Source organism: Dendropsophus ebraccatus, chromosome 5 (assembly GCF_027789765.1).
Source record: "Dendropsophus ebraccatus isolate aDenEbr1 chromosome 5, aDenEbr1.pat, whole genome shotgun sequence".
NCBI lineage: Eukaryota > Metazoa > Chordata > Amphibia > Anura > Hylidae > Dendropsophus > Dendropsophus ebraccatus.
The window spans coordinates 137,854,896-137,875,022 of NC_091458.1; the positions used below are offsets into that span (position 1 = coordinate 137,854,896).

At 44.0% G+C, this 20,127-nt stretch overlaps 1 protein-coding gene across 1 annotated transcript; it reads right to left on the minus strand.

The window, feature by feature from the left end:
* Nucleotides 1–6,426: 6,426 nt before the first annotated feature.
* On the minus strand, nt 6,427–20,125 carry TNNT2 (troponin T2, cardiac type). Its single transcript, XM_069972980.1, has 10 exons — nt 20,119–20,125; nt 19,653–19,685; nt 18,398–18,419; nt 17,673–17,733; nt 14,761–14,877; nt 14,543–14,620; nt 11,925–12,035; nt 10,759–10,868; nt 6,552–6,642; nt 6,427–6,471 (listed from the first exon to the last, which is right to left on the minus strand). Exons 1-10 carry the CDS (start codon nt 20,123–20,125, stop codon nt 6,427–6,429), a joined length of 675 nt encoding a protein of 224 aa, XP_069829081.1.
* Between the last annotated feature and the right edge of the window lie 2 nt (nt 20,126–20,127).

Sequence of the window (20,127 nt, forward strand, 5' to 3'; positions counted from 1 at the left end):
GTAATATCAGGAGGTGTTCAGGAGTAATATCAGGAGGTGTTCAGGAGTAATATCAGGAGGTGTTGCAGATATAATTCCAGGAGCTGGTGCAGTAGTAATGCCAGGAGGTGTTCAGGAATAATGCCAGGAGGTGTTGTGGGGGTAATGCCAGGAGGTGTTCAGGAGTAATACCAGGAGATGTTTAGAAGTAATGCCAGGAGATGTTCAGGAGTAATGCCAGGAGATGTTCAGGAGTAATGCCAGGAGGGGTTGTGGAAGTAGCTTTGTGACCTCTTACCTGGCACTAATAGTTTGATTGATTCTGGACACAGCTATAATGTAGTCCCACAGCTCAGGCTGATCTACAATATTGCCTCCTCTCATCCAAAAGTCCTTATAATACAGCGTCCTGGGAATCTTAGATGCATCCATGTATTCTCACCCTGCTGTTCCCATTCAATTTCTGTGGTTTTTCGATCACTTTCTGAGGTTTTCAGGTGCATCAGACACCCTCCCCTCTGCCGAATAGGAGGCCCCTGAAAAACGCTTGAGTCTTCCATTGACATTAATGGGGTTCGTTAATCAAATCGAGCACTTGAGTTTTTGAAAATACTCGACCTGAGAAACCAGCATTCGAGCATTTTAGTACTCCCTCATTTCTATCCACTACTGTATGTAATTTTGACATATGGTGCTTTAGTGTACATATTTAACAAGATTTCCCAGGAAACATGTTGGTAGAAGGCTGTCTTATATGAAATAGATTCTCCAGGGGCGTAGGGAGGGAAAACAGAGGGCACTAGGCTTAGGGGTGCACTAGCTTCCCCTGATATTCAGTATGTATGTCAGCAGCTTTGTTCAACTAAGAGAGGTGCTCTGTCTATGGAGCACTTGGCCTCCTGTTACCTGTGCCCAGAGCGCCTCTGTCACTTTAAAAAACACTGCTGAACAAAATTTGGGGGAAATTTGTTCATCTCTAGTCACAATGCAATATAACTGAGATGAACTGCAAGATACTAAAGGGACACAGTGCTTTAAGGGTGCTGAGTGTATTATAACTTAACGGGCAGCAGGGAAGTGAAGCAGCAGTGAAGCAACCTAAGCGTTCTATTAGAAGAAGCGATTTTTAACAGTTCACGACTAACGATTGCAAACAAGATTGTTTACTGTTAACCTGAAATCGTTCACCATATTACACAGAACAATCGTTACTACCATCATTTACTCCATCTGATCCCAGCAAAGGAAGGAAGGATGTGTAATTTCACTGAATGATTAGTAAATGAATGTGGAATTACAGCGAACGATTAAAGGAGAAGTCCGGCGAAAATTTTTGTGAAAGTATTGTATTACCCCCCAAAAGTTATACAAATCACCAATATACACTTATTATGGGAAATGCTTATAAAGTGTTTTTTTTCCTGCACTTACTACTGCATCAAGACTTCACTTCCTGGATAACATGGTGATGTCACATTCTGGATAACATGGTGATGTCACTTCCTGGATAACATGGTGATGTCACTTCCTGGATAAAATGGTGATGTCACGACCCGAATCCCAGAGCTGTTCGGGCTGTGGCTGCTGGAGAGGATGATGGCAGGGGGACACTGAGGGACACAGGGCACTGGGGGGACACTGATCATCCCCCTGCCATCTTCCTCTCCAGCAGCCACAGCCCGCACAGCTCTGGGAGTCGGGTCGTGACATCACCATTTTATCCAGGAAGTGAAGCCTTGATACAGAAGTAAGAGCAGGGAAAAAGGCACTTTATAATCATTTCCCGTAAAAAGTGTATATTGGGGATTTGTATAACTTTTGGGGGGCAATACAATACTTTCATAAAAATTTTCACCGGACTTCTCCTTTAACAATGATTTTAGGGTCAGATCTAAATCAGATCTTAACAATGATTTTAGGGTCAGATCTAAATCAACAACACAAACAATTTTTCAATCATTGCCTGCAATTATGGTGCGTTTACACTGCGCAATAATTCGCCCAGTTGAACGATTAACGATTTCGAACTTAGGATGTGTTTTTTTTATAACGATCAACGTTTAGACGGAACGATATATCATTAGGAAAAATCGTTGCGATCGTTTTAAGATCGCTTAAGCCCATCTCTCACATAGGCTGAATCTGTAAAAAAATGTTTACACGAAGAGATCTGTGAAATTTTAGCGAACGACCATCGATGATTTGACAACATGTTGAAACATCACAATGAATGATTTCTCGTTCGTCGCATGATCGTCGATTATCGCTTAAATGCGATCTTTATTGCAAAAATTCGAACGAGTGTAATAGGGCCCTTACACTCATAGAACAGCCACAGTCACCAAACGACAGGATGTTTGGCAGGCCAATGTGATTGCATACACCACAGCACCCACTGCCGCACAGCACAGCCCGCACCTCAGGGATTTTTACAGTGGTTTGTGACGTCACCATTTTATCAATGGTGACCAATATAGTCTTTGTCCACTAGATGGCAGTATTTGATTAGAAATCCATATTATGTTGCCCTACAATAGCCTAGAACATTATGAGCTTTATTTACTAATATTTTATACTTTTACAATTCCTTTATAATAAGGTAAATTGGCAACTTTCCTTCTTTCTCGTCTATCAAAATGTACAAACTACTACAGGTATTACTATATTACCACAGCTCGGCCTTTAATGTTTTTTTTTTTTTTTACAATGACCTCTATACTGGCATTTAGAACAATATTGTAGTTTCCCACTAGATGGCAGTATTTGATGACTAAGCATAGACCATTAAAGGGGTTATCTAGTGCTACAAAACCATGGCCGCTCTCTTCAGTCTGAGTGCAGGTTTTGCAACGTGGTTTAATTGAAGTGAATGGAGCTTAATTGCAAACTACACCTGAACTGGAGACAAGAGCGGTGCTGTCTCTGGAAGAAAGTGGCCATGTTTTTCTAATGCTGGATAACCCCTTTAATAGCTGATGGGCACAGCAGTGTATGGGAGCTGGAAGCCTCGGCTCTGTACATAGTGTAGTAGTGACACTGGGTTACTACAATGCAGCCCTCATTCATGTCAATGGGAGCCAAGCTGCATTTACCCGGAACCAATGTTACAAACAGAAACTCATGGCTCCCATTGACCCTGAACCCCACCACTATGGGCCAGACAGTCCACCTCTTGATTTGGGAAATGACCAAGTAAAGCCAAAGTTGCTGCATCAAACTGGAACATTACTTTCATTTTTAAAGTTCATTTTATTGTAGAAATATCCAGTAAATAGTTTCATTAACATATTATTGTATCACACATTGTTCTGTTCTCCTAAAGCCGAGCACAGCATGGATTAGAATGCGTTCATTTCCATCGCCCTCCCAGAATACCTTTCCCAGCTCTGGGTCCTTTGGAGCTGCAATACAAAGTTATATATTAATATAGTATATCAATGATCATTTCATCGGCAGATCCTTCCCTGTATTACACGGAGCGATAATCAGCCCGATTCAGTCGATTATATCTCTGTGTAATAGGGCTCTTTCCATTTTGCACTGTTGTGGCTTTGATATCATTTTGCACTTTTGAAGCCAAAATTGGTTGTGGATCATAATAAATTTGATAATATAAAGAATAGATGCTACTTCTCCTACATCCGTCTGTAGTTTCTTTTAGGCCCTTAAAGGGGTGCTCCAGCGTGGGGGACCGGGGAGGAGGTGGCTGAAATAAAAGACGTCCACTTATCTCCCCGGTTCCAGCGGTGGGTCCTGCATCACGGCGCTCCGGTGCCCGGTTCCCGGCCGCTTCCGGGTGTCTGGCGCTGCCCGAGACGCTATGTGTTAGGTCCGCTCAGCCACTCAGTGAAGGAGGCGGGATCCGTTTGAAGTCCGCTCGGATCCCGCCTCCTTCACTGAGTGGCTGAGCGGCCCTTAGACGTAGCGTCTCGGGCGTCAGACACCCGGAAGCGGCCGGGAACCGGGCACCGGAGCGCCGTGATGCGGGACCCGCCGCTGGAACCGGAGAGGTAAGTGGACGTCTTTTATTTCAGCCACCTCCTCCCCGGTCCCCCCAAAAAAGTGCCCCCACGCTGGAGCACCCCTTTAAGGACGCAGCTAATCTTTGCTTTTGCACTTTTGTTTTTCCCTCTTTGTGTGCTTGCATTTTCCCCCACAGACCCATATGAGCAAAATTTTTTGTGACACCAATTGTACTTTGTAATGACGCTCTTAAAGGGAACCTCTCACCCGGGGCAGCCCCCCTGAACCCACCCCATTTTACTGCATTTAAAAAATTCTAACTTAATAAAAATTAGTAAATGTGTTCAAAGCTGCTCTACTCTGATTTTGAAGTTAAAAGGGTACTCCAGACGGAACCCCTTTTTCTGCAATGCCCGAGAGGGGTGGGTGAAAACAATAATATCCACTTAACTCCCTGGCTACGCAGCTGCCGTGCTCATACTACACTCCGATGCCCCCCAGACGCTTCCTGGTCTGAGAGGGGGTTTGAGACGTGCCGTTGCAGGACCACTCAGCCATTCGGTGGCACAGACGGGACACCACTACAGCTGCTGAATGGCTGAGCAGTCCTACCAGGTCATGTCTCAAGCCCAGGAAGCGGCCAAAGACCAGGGGACTGGAGCAGCAGTGCTAGAGCCATTGAGGTAAGTGGATATTATTATTTTCACCCCCTCCCAGAGTATTGCAGAAAAAAGGGGTCCCAGATGAATTTTACCCTTTAACATAAAAGTTCCCATTCAACTTATCGCAAAAAGACATTTTGCAAATAGTAAAGAATGAAAACAGAGTATATTACAATTGCTTTAATCATCATCCAACAGACTTGTACAAGCGCAAATATACAATTGTGACTTATTGGAACAAGGGTTTTGTGGGCTTGGTAAATGTTATTTGGAGTATGTCTTTTTGAATAAGAATTCTATAAAATATCTCTACATAATATCATGATTTACTTTGAAAAAAAAAATTATTACAAAAATAACTCACCTTTTACTGTTTCAGGATGTGCAAAGGAGAGAAAAAGAAAACAGAAAGAAATAAGAACGGAAGCACAAACGCCGAACATCCTAAATACATGTTGTATACATATATATATATATATATGGAAAGAGGAAGGAAGAAAAAAAGGTAATGGGAGGAAGGAAAATAGGAAAGAACGGAGGAAGGAAAGAATGAAAATGAGAGAGATCGGAAGGGAGGAAGGAAGAAAGGAAGGAATTTTTAGCTTTGTTTTTTTTAAGGTTAAAGTGAATGTACCATCAGGTACATTTGCTTTAATAGTTGCACATGAATAGAGCGGTGCTGGTTAGGGGAAGCCAATGCCTTGTTCCTTTTTTTGAACCGCGGCCTGGTTCCCGCGCACAGCAGCGGTCTATTACCGAGCATCGGCCTGGGGTGAAGCACCGGGGACGGGAATTAATGGAGCCGCGTCATAGAGGGGCGGGTGTTTTCTCCCACTGGGCCTGCCTGCCTCCCACTGGGCCTGGGCCTGCCTCCAGTGTTTTAGCCTGGACTTTTTAAATGCACTGGGGATTGTCCTCGGTCTTCCAGTGCACCTTTCAGCCCAACGGTCACACCCACCTATGCATATTCAGGAATGCATAGGCAGACTAGTCTTTAAAGGGTTATTCACACCTCCCTTTTTTACTTTTCACATGGCTTGAAGATTACTCTACTTTCTAGTTTCCTCGATGGGCGGCCTCCTTCACTGTGAAGGGCACTAGGGCTGGCAACATAGCTGCTGGTCAGTGCTCTGCTGTTCTGTGCTTAGCTCAGCTACACCAACTCTAACAGCTCCACAGAGCTGAGAGCTGTCAGTGTGATAGATTACTGCAGATAAGGGTCAGGGCAGGGAGTATGTAAGCACAGTGTGCTCACTCAGACCAGGCAGTGAGTCATCATCCCGTCCAGGCCACTGCTAAAAACAGTGGTTGGGAACCTAGACAACCAGCTGTCAATGCAGGAGACACATCAAGGGCCTAGCAGAGAGCCAGAGCCAAAAAGATAATAAGAATAAATTTTCTTAACTTTTAATTACCTGATGTTTTAGCCATAGTTATGGAGATGGGAGTACCCCTTTAACAACGCCTGCATGGAGACCCATCTGCTTATGCACACTTGAATATGCATAGGTAGACATGACCATAGGAGGCAGCAGATGGGGGGCCAAAGAACACCCCCAATGCACCCAAGGAGCTCATTTATATATTTCCTTAGGTTTAAACTACTCGAAAACAGAGGGGCATACAAAGATAAGAAGAGCGGCATTGGAAAGAGGAGATAAGGAACTACAAGGATATATCAGTGGGTCCATTGGTACAAACCTGCTGATAGTTTCCCTTTAATGGCTACACAATTCACATTTCAAACAAGCAGCAAGAGAAGAATGAAATTATTTTCTATTTTTATGTAAATTCAAACATAAGTAATAAGAGACTTTAATTCTCACAGCTTTTGGTGGTCTGTAACTCTGTTCCTCAAGACATTAATCTGCAAAACAGAAAATAGGTTTTTACACTAACGTAAAAGCAGGACCTATCTGGACTTTCTATTACTGGGCATGTGCTTACCTCATATTTTTGCTTCTTAAATTTCTCATGAAGATCAAACTTTTCAGCTTCTAACTGATATATCTGGTTGTAAAGCTTCTGAGCTTCTGACCTAGTAAGAAAATTGTCTGGTCAAAATTGGGGTAAATTATGGGTACATTCAGATACACAGCAGATAATTTCTGCAATGCATTTTGCTATAAATCCGCTATTCTCTCTGAAGGTTTTTGAAAAGGCGTTTGATGCTTCGATGCGTGCACCTCTTAGGAAATGAAGTAGATGATTTAAACGCCTCGGGGGTGGGGCATTTGAAGCAGTGCAGAAGCTTGGAGAGAAGTAGTGCAGAACCATGGAGAGAAGCAGTGCAGAAGCTTGAAGAGCAGTGCAGAAGCTTGGAGAGAATCATTGCAGAAGCTTGGAAAGAATCAGTGCAGAAGCTTAGAGAGAATCAGTGCAGTAGCTTGGAGAGAAGCAGTGCAGTAGCTTGGAGAGAAGCAGTGCAGAAACTTGGCGAGAAGCAGCACAGAAGCTTAGAGAGAAGCAGGGCAGAAGCTTGGAGAGAAGCAGCACAGAAGCTTGGAGACAAGCAGTGCAGAAGCTTGGAGAGAAGGAGTGCAGAAGCTTGGAGAGAAGGAGTGCAGAAGCTTGGAGAGAAGCAGCACAGAAGCTTGAAGAGAAGCAGCAAAGAAGCTTAGAGAGAAGCAGGGCAGAAGCTTGGAGACAAGCAGTGCAGAAATTTGGAGAGAAGCAGCAGAGAAACTTGGAGAGAAGCAACACAGAAGCTTGGAGAGAAGCAGGGAAGAAGCTTGGAGAGAAGCAGTGCAGAAGCTTGGAGAGAAGAAGTGCAGTAGCTTGGAGAGAAGCAGCGCAGAAACTTGGAGAGAAGCAGTGCAGTAGCTTGAAGAGAAGCAGCGCAGTAGCTTGGAGAGAAGCAGCGCAATAGCTTGGAGAGAAGCAGCACAGAAGCTTGGAGAGAAGCAGCGCAGAAGCTTGGGGAGAAGTAGCACAGACACTTGGAGAGAAGCAGCGCAGTAGCTTGGGGAGAAGCAGTGTAGTAGCTTGGAGAGAGTCAGTGCAGAAGCTTGGAGAGAAGCAGTGCAGAAGCTTGGAGAGAAGCAGTGCAGAAGCTTGGAGAGAAGCAGTGCAGAAGCTTGGACAGAAGCAGTGCAGAAGCTTGGAGAGAATCAGTGCAGAAGCTTGGAGAGAATCAGTGCAGAAGCTTGGAGAGAAGCAGTGCAGAAACTTGGAGAGAAGCAGCAAAGAAGCTTAGAAAGAAGCAGGGCAGAAGCTTGGAGACAAGCAGTGCAGAAGCTTGGAGAGAAGCAGCACAGAAGCTTGAAGAGAAGCAGCACAGAAGATTAGAGAGAAGCAGGGCAGACGTTTGGAGAGAAGCAGGGAAGAAACTTGGAGACAAGCAGTGCAGAAGCTTGGGGAGAAGCAGTGCAGAAGCTGGAGAGAAGCAGTGCAGTAGCTTGGAGAGAAAAAGTGCAGTAGCTTGGAGAGAAGCAGCGCAGAAGCTTGGAGAGAAGCAGTGCAGTAGCTCGGAGAGAAGCAGCACAGAAGCTTAGAGAGAAGCAGGGCAGAAGCCTGGAGAGAAGCAGTGCAGAAGCTTAGGGAGAAGCAGTGCAGAAGCTTGGAGAGAAGCAGTGCAGTAGCTTGGAGAGAAAAAGTGCAGTAGCTTGGAGAGAAGCAGCGCAGAAGATTGGAGAGAAGCAGGGCAGAAGCCTGGAGAGAAGCAGTGCAGAAGCTTGGGTAGAAGCAGTGAAGAAGCTTGGAGAGAAGCAGCGCAGTAGCTTGGAGAGAAGCAGTGCATAAGCTTGGAGAGAATCAGTGCAGAAGCTTGGAGAGAATCAGTGCAGAAGCTTGGAGAGAATCAGTGCAGAAGCTTGGAGAGAATCAGTGCAGAAGCTTGGAGAGGAGCAGTGCAGTAGCTTGGATAGAAGCAGTACAGAAACTTGGAGAGAAGCAGCGCAGTAGCTTGAAGACAAGCAGTGCAGAATCCTGGAGAGAAGCAGTGCAGAAGCTTGGAGAGAAGCAGCACAGAAGCTTAGAGAGAAGCAGCACAGAAGCTTAGAGAGAAGCAGTGCAGAAGCTTGGAGAGAAGCAGTGCAGAAGCTTGGGGAGAAGCAGTGCAGAAGCTTGGAGAGAAGCAGCGCAGTAACTTGGGGAGAAGCAGCGCAGTAGCTTGGGGAGAAGCAGTGCAGAAGCCTGGAGAGAAGCTGTGCAGAAGCCTGGAGAGAAGAAGTGCAGTAGCTTGGAGAGAAGCAGCGCAGAAACTTGGAGAGAAGCAGTGCAGTAGCTTGGAGAGAAGCAGCGCAGTAGCTTGGAGACAAGCAGTGCAGAATCCTGGAGATAAGCAGTGCAGAAGCTTGGAGAGAAGCAGCACAGAAGCTTAGAGAGAAGCAGGGCAGAAGCCTGGAGAGAAGCAGTGCAGAAGCTTGGGGAGAAGCAGTGCAGAAGCTTGGAGAGAAGCAGCTCAGTAGCTTGGGGAGAAGCAGCGCAGTAGCTTGGGGAGAAGCAGTGCAGAAGCCTGGAGAGAAGCTGTGCAGAAGCTTGGGGAGAAGCAGTGCAGAAGCCTGGAGAGAAGCTGTGCAGAAGCTTGGAGAGAAGCAGTGCAGAAGCTTGGGCTGAGCTCTGCTGGATTCTTGTGGAATGTTAAATGGCATAACAGCTGAAATGACTCTGGTTTGGTTTGGCTGGGGGAATGCCGCTAGTTGTGACACGATTATAAACGTTGTTGCTGGCATTAAAAAATGGGGGGCAATGTAACAGGGTTTGAGGCATCTGGGAATGGAAGCCGTGTCACTGTGCAACTGAGATACACAAGTGCAGGGATTGGGAGAAGAAAGTATAACTGAAACACATGGTGCCCAAGAGATGTGCTGATGTTCCTAGGAGTCTGGGAGATTTCCTCTCTTTTCTGACATCTCTGGGTTAAAAAGTTGTCTCGTATAGCACTTTGACATTTACATCACTGGTCTATGTCTAAATCTTTGCCAGCTCTAAAGAGAAGCCCCAGTAGTTATCATAGTTAATAGAGGTTAAAAGCAAGCAGTGGGTGGAGGGCATCTTCCAGCCACCTATGGCTACTAACTGATGACGTATGTACATTGCATCTACGGAAGAGAGTGGTAGGATATCACAGGCATACATTTATAGAGATAGCAATCCCTACTTAATAAATCCAGAATAACAACCGTTTATCAGTTCTTGTAAAAGGACTAAGGCTCAGTTCACACCAGCGTTTTACCCTCCACCTCTATTCCGTTTTCCGTTTTGAAACCTAGCGCATTCGGCATATTACCCATTCATTTCAATGGGTTTTTCATCGTGCTCCGCTGATCACATTAGTGCTCTATGTTCATTGAATCCGTCAGTGTTCCATATTTTTTTCCGAAGGACATAAGGCAAATTTTTTGTCCATCAAAAGAAATGAAATATGAATGGAAAGTACACATCTGTTTTTTCCTTTCACATTATAGTCAGTGATGATGAAGGTATTTCCGTTCACATCCGTTTACGTGAACGGAACGTCCGTTTACTAAGTTATTTGTCATCATAAGCGCTGCGGAATCTGTTGGCGCTATACAAATAAAATTATTATTAGTTTTTTTCACTGAGCGTGCGACACAAGGAAGAAAAATAAACTGATATCCTCACGGATGGACAGTCAGTTTTTTTAAAGCCAAAATTCAAACGGATCATTAAAAAAAATACTGATCATTTTGCAATTAGTTTGTGCTTATCCCATCTTTTAGGTCATGTTCACATGTGGTAAAAAAAGCGGCTGTTCTGTGTCACACAACGGTCGCTGTCTGAGATGTTCACCCCAGTTGGTACAGCAGTATCGGCCGGATGAACATCACTTCTTTTTAATTGTAAGACGGGCGAATACATTCGGGTGTGTCCGCGCTTTAATTAGTCATAGCACACAATGTAAAGCTCAGCTGGAGCCGCACTTTACATTGTCTGCACCGTCTATTTTGTGCAGCTGCTATTCACTGAATAGCAGCCGCACAAAATACACATGTCATTTTTTTGTACGGCGGCACGGAGTGTATACACTCCAGCCGGAATTCCATAGGGGTTAATGCAATCGGCCGCTGTGATTAAACAACGTCCATTGTTCAATCAAAAATACATTGTGTGAACGTGGCCTCAAAATGGACAGATCCGTTCATTAATGAGACTAACGCACATATTGATCAGAGAATGATGTGTAGCATACCTCAGCTTATCCTCATTCAGATTCTCAATGTTTAGTGGCTTTCTTCTCTCTGCCAATATCATTTTTTTCTTTTCTCGTTCGGTGTGTTTCTTTCCTCCTTTCCTTTCAGTCTGTACAAAAAGTTCAACATACATTGGAATCCTGGACAGGCACATATAAGTCCATAGTTCTATGCATTTCTAAAAGTATGCTTATCCCAGTGAGAGTGTAGTCACACAAGGGGAGGACATCTGTGGGATGGCTGGGACCTGCGGTTCCACATCAATTATGCATGGTTCATGAAGATCTTGTCACACTTGCGCAAGGGCTTCTACAACATTGTCTATGCTCTGTGAACAAGGGGGTTTCAAAGAAGATGGTGGTGGTAGTAGATCCCCTGGGGCACAGACTGTAGGATGTTCACCCTGATGGTGCCCCCCTGCAGGTATAATGTGTAAGGAAGCCAGACACTGTATAACTATTTTTTTCTTTTACTGTATAACTGTATAAGACACAACCTTTACTAGCGGTAATAAAGCTGGAGGAACGTAGCTCCAGGATTTGGCAGAAGCTATGATAACCCACAAACTTAAAGTGAATGTGTCATTAGAAAATGACATTGTTTAAATACTGTTTTAAGGTAAACATATTTTACATTTTTTTCCCCCCAATTTTACATCCTACTATCTATATCAGAGGCGGGGAACCTTTTTTCTGTCGAGGGCCATTTGAGCATTTATAAAATCATTTGAGAGCCTTACACTGCACAGCCAATGTTATACTGTGTGTGGCAGTGGTGTAATGTGGATTGGCGGCCCCTGGGCAAGGCAAAGTCGTGTGCCCCCGATGTCCCTAGTATTGTAGATAACCCACTGTGATGCCCCTGGTATCCGTAATTAACCCCCTGTGATACCCTGCTATCCATAGTTAACCCCCAGTGATGCCCCTGACATCCATAGGTAATCCCCAGTGATGCCCTGGTAGTCATAGTTAACCCCCAAGAAAATTTGAAAAAACATCACCAAAAAATAGCTTCTAGATTGCAGTCAGACAAAAACATGCTTTTTTGTCAGACCAATTTACAAAACTGCATGATAATAGACAAATTATAATACTACAGACAAATAGCAAAACATGGTGGATTGTGGTGGATTGCTGTGCTGCCAGTGAAACCATGGCTTCTGTACCTTTTGAAGATAGCCACCAAAGTGAAGCATGTTTGATAAAGCCTTCTTTTTCTTGTCATCTTCCTCATTTCTTCTTCTGATTTCCTCTTCTTCTTTGCGAGCACGTTCTTCCTGCATAAGAAAGAAGAGACATGATCTAAATTTTCTGATTTTATTGCGACTGTAAATTGACATTCAGTTGGATGAAAAGAGTGGACTCTTGGAGAACACAGCCTATATTAGTCCCCCTCTTCTCCTGTTAATCTCACCTCTCCAGGCTCCTGCTTTGCCTCGGGGCTTTGGCCTCTTCTGGTCAGGTCTGGATGCTGTATAATGGGGGCGGAGCTAATCGTTCAGCCAGCATTACACAGAAAGTGGCAGGACAAGGAGCTCCTCTCCTACTGCCACTCCAGGGGAGATTATCTGCTGGTACTTGTGGTGCCCCCAGCAGAGGAGACCCCTCTAATAACGTGTGGTGCCCCCAGCAGAGGAGACCCCTCTAATAACATGCGTGGCGCCCCCAGCAGAGGAGACCCCCTTTAATAACATGTGTGGCGCCCCCAGCAGAGGAGACCCCTCTAATAACATGTGTGGCGCCCCCAGCGGAGGAGACCCCTCTAATAACATGTGTGGTGCCCCCAGCAGAGGAGACCCCTCTAATAACATGTGTGGTGCCCCCAGCAGAGGAGACCAGTCTAATAACATGTGTGGTGCCCCCAACAGAGGAGACACCCTTTAATAACGTGTGGCACCCCCAGCAGAGGAGACCCCTCTAATAACATGTGTGGCGCCCCCAGCAGAGGAGATCCCCTTTAATAACATGTGTGGCGCCCCTGGCAGAGGAGACGCCTCTAACAACATGTGTGGTGCCCCCAGCAGAGGAGACCCTTCCAATAACATGTATGGTGTCCCCAGCAGAGGAGACCCCTCTAATAACGTGTGGTGCCCCCAGCAGAGGAGACCCCTTATAATAACATGTGTGGCGCCCCCAGCAGAGAAGACCCCTCTAATAACATGTGTGGCGCCCCCCAGCAGAGGAGACCCCTCTAATAACATGTGTGGGGCCCCCAGCAGAGGAGACCCCTCTAATAACATGTGTGGTGCCCCTGGCAGAGAAGACCCCTCTAATAACATGTGTGGCGCCCCCCAGCAGAGGAGACCCCTCTAATAACATGTGTGGGGCCCCCAGCAGAGGAGACCCCTCTAATAACATGTGTGGTGCCCCTGGCAGAGAAGACCCCTCTAATAACATGTGTGGCGCCCCCAGCAGAGGAGACCCCTCTAATAACATGTGTGGCGCCCCCCAGCAGAGGAGACCCCTCTAATAACATGTGTGGCGCCCCCCAGCAGAGGAGACCCCTCTAATAACATGTGTGGTGGCCCAAGCAGAGGAGACGCCTCTAACAACATGTGTGGCGCCCCCAGCAGAGGAGACCCCTTTAATAACATGTGTGGTGCCCCCCAGCAGAGGAAACCCCTCTAATAACATGTGCGGTGCCCCCAGCAGAGGAGACCCCTCTAATAAAATGTGTGGCGCCCCCAGCAGAGGAGACCCCTCTAATAACATGTATGGTGCCCCCAGCAGAGGAGACCCCCTTTAGTAACATGTGTGGCGCCCCCAGCAGAGGACACCCCCTTTAATAACATGTGTGGCGCCCCTGGAAGAGGAGACCCCTCTAATAAGATGTATGGTGCCCCCAGCAGAGGAGACCCCTCTAATAACATGTGTGGTGCCCCTGGCAGAGGAGACCCCTCTTATAACATGTGTGGCGTCCCCAGCAGAGGAGACCCCTCTAATAACATGTGTGGTGCCCCCAGCAGAGGAGACCCCTCTAATAACATGTGTGGTGCCCCCCTCTAATAACATGTGTGCGTGTAGGTGAGGTATATCACATACAGGGGACATCATCCAGCTGTGTTCTGTGCACCATGGGAAGGAGGCTGCCCTCCACTGGAACTTGTGGTGCCTTATAGCGTATAGTTGCGCATAAGTGTGTATTTTTCAAAAAGAGGCTTGTGCAAAAATGTGTTCTGTTTTTACACCAGAGAACTGGCATACAAGCCTTGATAATAGGTTAGTGTGTGACACTGTGCTAATTGTGTCACTGTTCCCAACAACATTTTTGGTGAATTGGGGCAATTTAATTGTTGTTACTATGTGATTCAGCTTGGGTTAGCCGTATATACTACAGTATTACTAACTTATACAGGCCCCCCCCCCCTTTCCATGAACATTTATCCACATTTTTATTGTTGTTATTATTGTTCTTTTTTCTTTTCTTTTCTTTTTTTTTTACAATATTGCATTTTGTTACCATTTATACTATTCTGCAATATGCACCATGCATGACCAACACAGTGCCATATACTTTCTGAACATTTGCCTTGGAGCCTCCATGATTTATTTATCTGCCATGCGCTGAGTCCTGTACTTTTCATTAATACATTTCTATATATTTACAGTAACTTCTTTCTGCCTCCAGTGCACAGAGAGACCCTATTTGCATATGAAGAAACCGGCGCAGATGGCAGGAACCAGACAGCAATTGGAAAAACGTACCGCACCATTGGGATCTACCTTCTTGCATCATCCAGATCTGCCCATTTACAAAAAGTACTGTAATACATGACATACTTACCGCCATTCTGGCTTGCCTCTCCTTTTCCCTTTCTGTTCGAATTCTAAGCTGCTCCGCCCGTTCTGCTCTCCGCTTCTCCTACAGAAAGTGCCAGAGATTTGTAAGTACTTATCAGCTGTTGTATGTCCTGTAGGAAGTAGATGGTCCAGTTGCTCAGTTGGTACCATTATTTGGTGAACCCTGGGAACGCTTGTATATATTAGAGCATTGACCCTTACCATGCGCTCTGTAAGAGCCAATAGTTCTTCTTCTTCTTTCTTTCGGCTCTCAAAGTGAGCTTCAATAAGTGTCTGAAGTTCTGAAAAATCCTTTTCCATACGTTTCCTATGAATATCCTGGAATTTAGCAAAAAACAAAAAATAAACATGGTGCAAATCACAATTTATCAATTAAATAAATATTTGTGTGTTTTTTTTCTCTCTAAAACTACCTTTTAAAGGACTGAATTAAAAATATTATCCTGTACAGTGAGTTCACTCATAAATTAATCTCAACATCAGTGGCGGACATACCACTTGTGCAGCACAGGGGCCCAGAGAGGGAGAAGGGCCCACTGCTGTATGGTGTAGGTGAGCGGGCTGAACATAAAAAGACCTGGGTAGATGCTCTGAACAGAGAAGGACCTGCCAGCCCCCTGCACACAGAAGGAGAGTGTTGAAGGACCTGATCATATGACCCACAGATCCTCATTATATATATACTGTATGTCAATGTGTGAATATATATATATATATATATATATATATATATATATATATATATATGTATATGTCAGTATGTGTGTGTGTGTGTGTATATGCATATGTCAATGTGTGTGTGTGTGCGTGTGTGTATGGATGAATGTATATGTCAGAGTGTGAATAAATAAATAAATATATATATATATATATATATATACACTCACTGGCCACTTTATTAGGTACACCTGTCCAACTGCACGTTACCACTTAATTTCTAATCAGCCAATCACATGGCGGCAACTCAGTGCATTTAGGCATGTAGACATGGTCAAGACAATCTCCTGCAGTTCAAACCGAGCATCAGTATGGGGAAGAAAGGTGATTTGAGTGCCTTTGAACGTGGCATGGTCGTTGGTGCCAGAAGGGCTGGTCTGAGTATTTCAGAAACTGCTGATCTACTGGGATTTTCACGCACAACCATCTCTAGGGTTTACAGAGAATGGTCCAAAAAAGAAAAAACATCCAGTGAACGGCAGTTCTGTGGGCGGAAATGCCTTGTTGATGCCAGAGGTCAGAGGAGAATGGGCAGACTGGTTCGAGCTGATAGAAAGGCAACAGTGACTCAAATAGCCAACCGTTACAACCAAGGTAGGCAGAAGAGCATCTCTCTACGTCGAACTTTGAGTAAGATGGGCTATAGCAGAAGAAGACCACACCGGGTGCCACTCCTTTCAGCTAAGAACAGGTAACTGGGGCTACAATTTGCACAAGCTCATCGAAATTGGACAGTAGAAGATTGGAAAAACGTTGCCTGGTCTGATGAGTCTCGATTTCTGCTTGAACATGACAATGAGTTCACTGTACTCAAATGGCCTCCACAGTCACCAAATCTCAATCCAATAGAGCATCTTTGGGATGTGGTGGAACGGGAGATTCGCATCATGGATGTGCAGCCGACAAATCTGCGGCAACTGTGTGATGCCATCATGTCAATATGGACCAAAATCTCTGAGGAAGCTTCCAGCACCTTGTTGTATCTATGCCACGAAGAATTGAGGCAGTTCTGAAGGCAAAAGGGGGTCCAACCCGTTACTAGCATGGTGTACCTAATAAAGTTGCCGGTGAGTGTATATAAATATATATATATATATATATATATATATATATATATATATATATGTATATATATATGTCAGTGTATGTGTGTGTATATATATATATATATATATGCATATGTCAATGTGTGTGTATGTATGTATGTATATGTCAGTGTGTGTGTGTGTTTTTATACGTGTGTGTTCTGGAGTTGGTCACCATTATAGACAGTGTGGTAGCATGGTTTGCTTATGGGGGCCCAGGCACATTTTTTCGCCCCTGCTCACCCTGCTCAATCAAATACCTTCTTGTATTGATTTTGCCTTTACCTTCACTTTCTTGTTACAGCAATGACTGTAGTATTATTATTATCCTCAAAAGAATAACTCAGGAAGAATAGTGTACAGGATTTTACAGATTACCTGATTGTTTCTTTAAATCAGATCAGGTTGTGATCACAAGCAGTTGTGCAATATAGTCACTTTTTTTCTATGTTTCAATCAATGTTATATATACGGCCAAACTGTGCTCTGTGCTCCCTCCATGCTGATATTTTGTTTTTTCTCTGTTCCAAAAACAGACACCAAACACAAGAAGTCCCGGTCCTTTGCTGCTCACACAAGGAAAGACACCTGTTCATCAATCAGGTTGTATATTACCTGAGGGCAATTAACTAATTATGTAATTTGACAGGAAACGAGACACCTAGTGGCCGTATGTATAATTAAGCGCAGAATTAAAAAAAAAATAAATAAAATAGAGTATAATGCAGAACTGCTTGCGATCACAGCCCCTGTTGATTTCTTTAAAAGTAAAAATGATAACAGGTAGGCTTTTACCTCTTCCGGACCCATTTTTGCTGGTACCTTGTATTTTACCATATAATATGGTAGAAATGAGAGTACACAAGTCTTTCTAAACTCAAATGTCTGTATGTAAACTCACAATGTATTTTATAAAGTAAAAAGACGTATGGCACTCACCCAAAAATAGTGGGGGAAGATGGCATGCGGGCCTGTCATGCACTGGGCTTGACAAAGCACACCTGTAGCGCGAAACTGTTGCCTCTCTAGACGTGCCCGCTTGCCATCTTCCCCTTTCCTTGCCTGCACTTTGTGTCCATGAATAAATAGAAGACCCCACTACTTTTGGGTGCCATACGTCTCTTTCTTTTTACTATTATAGACTGCCTTACCTCCGTGTGTGCACCACCCTAGGAGTCTGTTCAGACACAATCTTTTTGCTGATTGCTCATTTATTATGCTGCTATAGCAGTGGTGCCGACCTCTCTCTCTCTCCTGGGTATTTTATAAAGTGCTATAGTAATCAAAACACAAATATATAAGAACCCTTACATCAAAATCCACTTTTTCTCCATCTGGTATTTTCAGTGGTACGAGGTTTGGCATAAAAAGTCTATGGGGAAAAGCAGAGGATAAACATTTATGAAATTGCTTGATAATGTGATTAAGAAAGGGATACTTGTCAACAATTTTCCAAAATGGCAGAAAACTGGGGAAAAAAAATACTTCGAGCTGCATGGTGTGGAGTGATTTCTGCTATAGTGCAGGCCTTACAATAAAAATTGGCCTTCTTCTCACAGGCACTGGACACCAGGTGAATGAAAAGGACAGCAGAGGGCGCTATAACAAGTATGTAATAATAACTACCCTCTTTCTCCGAAAATGAGACATCCCGTGAAAATAAGACCTAGGAGAGGTTTTGCTGAATTGCTAAATATAAGGCCTCCCCCAAAAGTAAGACCTTCTTGGAAGCTTGCCCACTGAACAGAACACTAGGGCATACAGCTATGATTCTTTTTTTCTCCCCGCTACCTTTACCTTCTGCTGCAGAGCAGCTGCATGCAGGACATGAAGACGCCAACCCTGATGCTCCCTTCCGTGTCCATCACTTGTAAATGTGCGAACGAGGCATCAAGAGGCCCATTGCCTGCTGCTATCTCCTACTACCAAAAGTAGAGCTGCACACAGTCTGCTATTTTCCCATCACCTGCCGCCATACCGTACACTGTAAGTATGGTTTATCTTGAGCAAAAATAAAAGTAAGAAAAGAAACTTACTTGGGTTTGGGCTTTGTCTCCTCTAGATAAATAAATGTAAAAAAGGGGGTTATAGTTAATAATGTGGTATCCAATAATATAAATTCTGTGCTGTAATGTTGTAAAATTGTGATGATACAGTACAACAGGGGCTTAACTATCACTGTAGCAGCCATAGCAGCTGCTATGGGGCCCACCACATCAGGGGGCCCATTGACTGCTCCTGAATTGCTCAGTTGCAGCACCAGGTGGCCAAGAGGGCCTCCCGTTTTCTGCAAATGCCCCTTTAACTGCATGCACTCCTGAGGAGCACTTGCAGCTATGACTAGACTTGACGGCTTAGTGGTCAGTCGGGAACGGGTTGGGGCCCAATCAAAAGTTTGCTATGGGGCCCAGCCATCTCTAGTTACAGCCTGAGTACAGGTAATGTAACACTGTAGACTTACTGAGTACATCAGTTTTCAAATATAAATAGAAACTGTCAGCTAAAAAAAGTCCCAAACTTCTTACATGGTCACATAGCTATGTAAACGGGGAGACTCTATATACCTTTATTGTAGTTTTCCAAATGCAATCATGCAATCATGTAAAATAATGCTTTTATACCCAATCTGTCATTGTGTCATAGAGGCGTAACCAGGACACTAAAAATACAATAAAAAGCATTTTTTGAGGAACAACTACAATAAAGGTACAGATAATCTACCTACTGTAGACCTCCGCTGTGTACCCAAAATAATAGGCCCCTCTGTGTCCCTATATAGTATCTGGGCCCCCCATATACTATTAGATTCCTACCTGCAGCCCCTTAGGGCCCTCTCTGTGTCCCTATATAGTATCTGGGCCCCCCATATACTATTAGATTCCTACCTGAAGCCCCTTAGTGCCCCCTCTGTGTCCCTATATAGTATTAGGCTCCTCTGTGCCCTTGCCCTTGTTTATAGAGTATTAGGCCCCTTTGTTCATCTTATGGTATTAAAGCCAATGTACCATCAGTACATTCGCTTTAAGTTTTGCACGTGGATAGAACGGCGCCGGCGCTGGGTCCTTTTTTTGAGATTGCACACAACTACATCCGTTTTTTGCATCTTTTTTTTATCCTTTTTTTCTTTCAGAAAATGTAAAATATTAAACGGACTGCAAAAACGCAGTGTGAATCCAGCCTAACAGTATCTGCAGAGAAGATCATTGCTGGCTCCTACATTTTATTAGGACTAGTTCGACTAAACTTGACGAGGAAAATTTATAAAATGTTTTTTTCGTAGTTGAACCTTACCTTCTCCCTCTGCATTGGCGTCCTCTTCATTACCTTAATATATTTTATCCAAAACATAGAGGTTACAAAATATTAATTTTACATGCTTTTAAATATGATAATTTCACTGAAGAAAATGAATATATATATATATATATATATACATATGTATATATGACCATCCCTTTGAGAATCCCCTCCCAATACCAGATTTTATTGCACTCTATGTATCCCTTAATTGCATATTGATTTTGCGCTATAGAAATGTAGAAATGCACAAAGAAATCTAATCTGGCCCTAAAAAACAGCAGTTTTATGTAAGTTATTGAAATGTAAGTGAATTGGAATGATTAGTGTCTATAATAATTACATTGAGACGTGATTGTTTTTTATATTACATTTCTTGTAAGATTTTAAAATAAATTTAAATTTATATATTTTAATTTTAAAAATCGGGCATAAATCGGGTTGATAAATAAGTTAATACCAGACATAC

Bases quoted from the DNA above. Each gene is read 5' to 3' on its own strand.
- TNNT2 (XM_069972980.1), bottom strand. The intron at 17,734-18,397 runs GTAAGTTTCTTT...TTTTCCCCATAG, and splicing joins GAGACAAAGCCCAAACCCAA to ACTTTTTATGCCAAACCTCG. The intron at 6,472-6,551 runs GTAAGCACATGC...TCTGTTTTGCAG, and splicing joins TTAAGAAGCAAAAATATGAG to ATTAATGTCTTGAGGAACAG.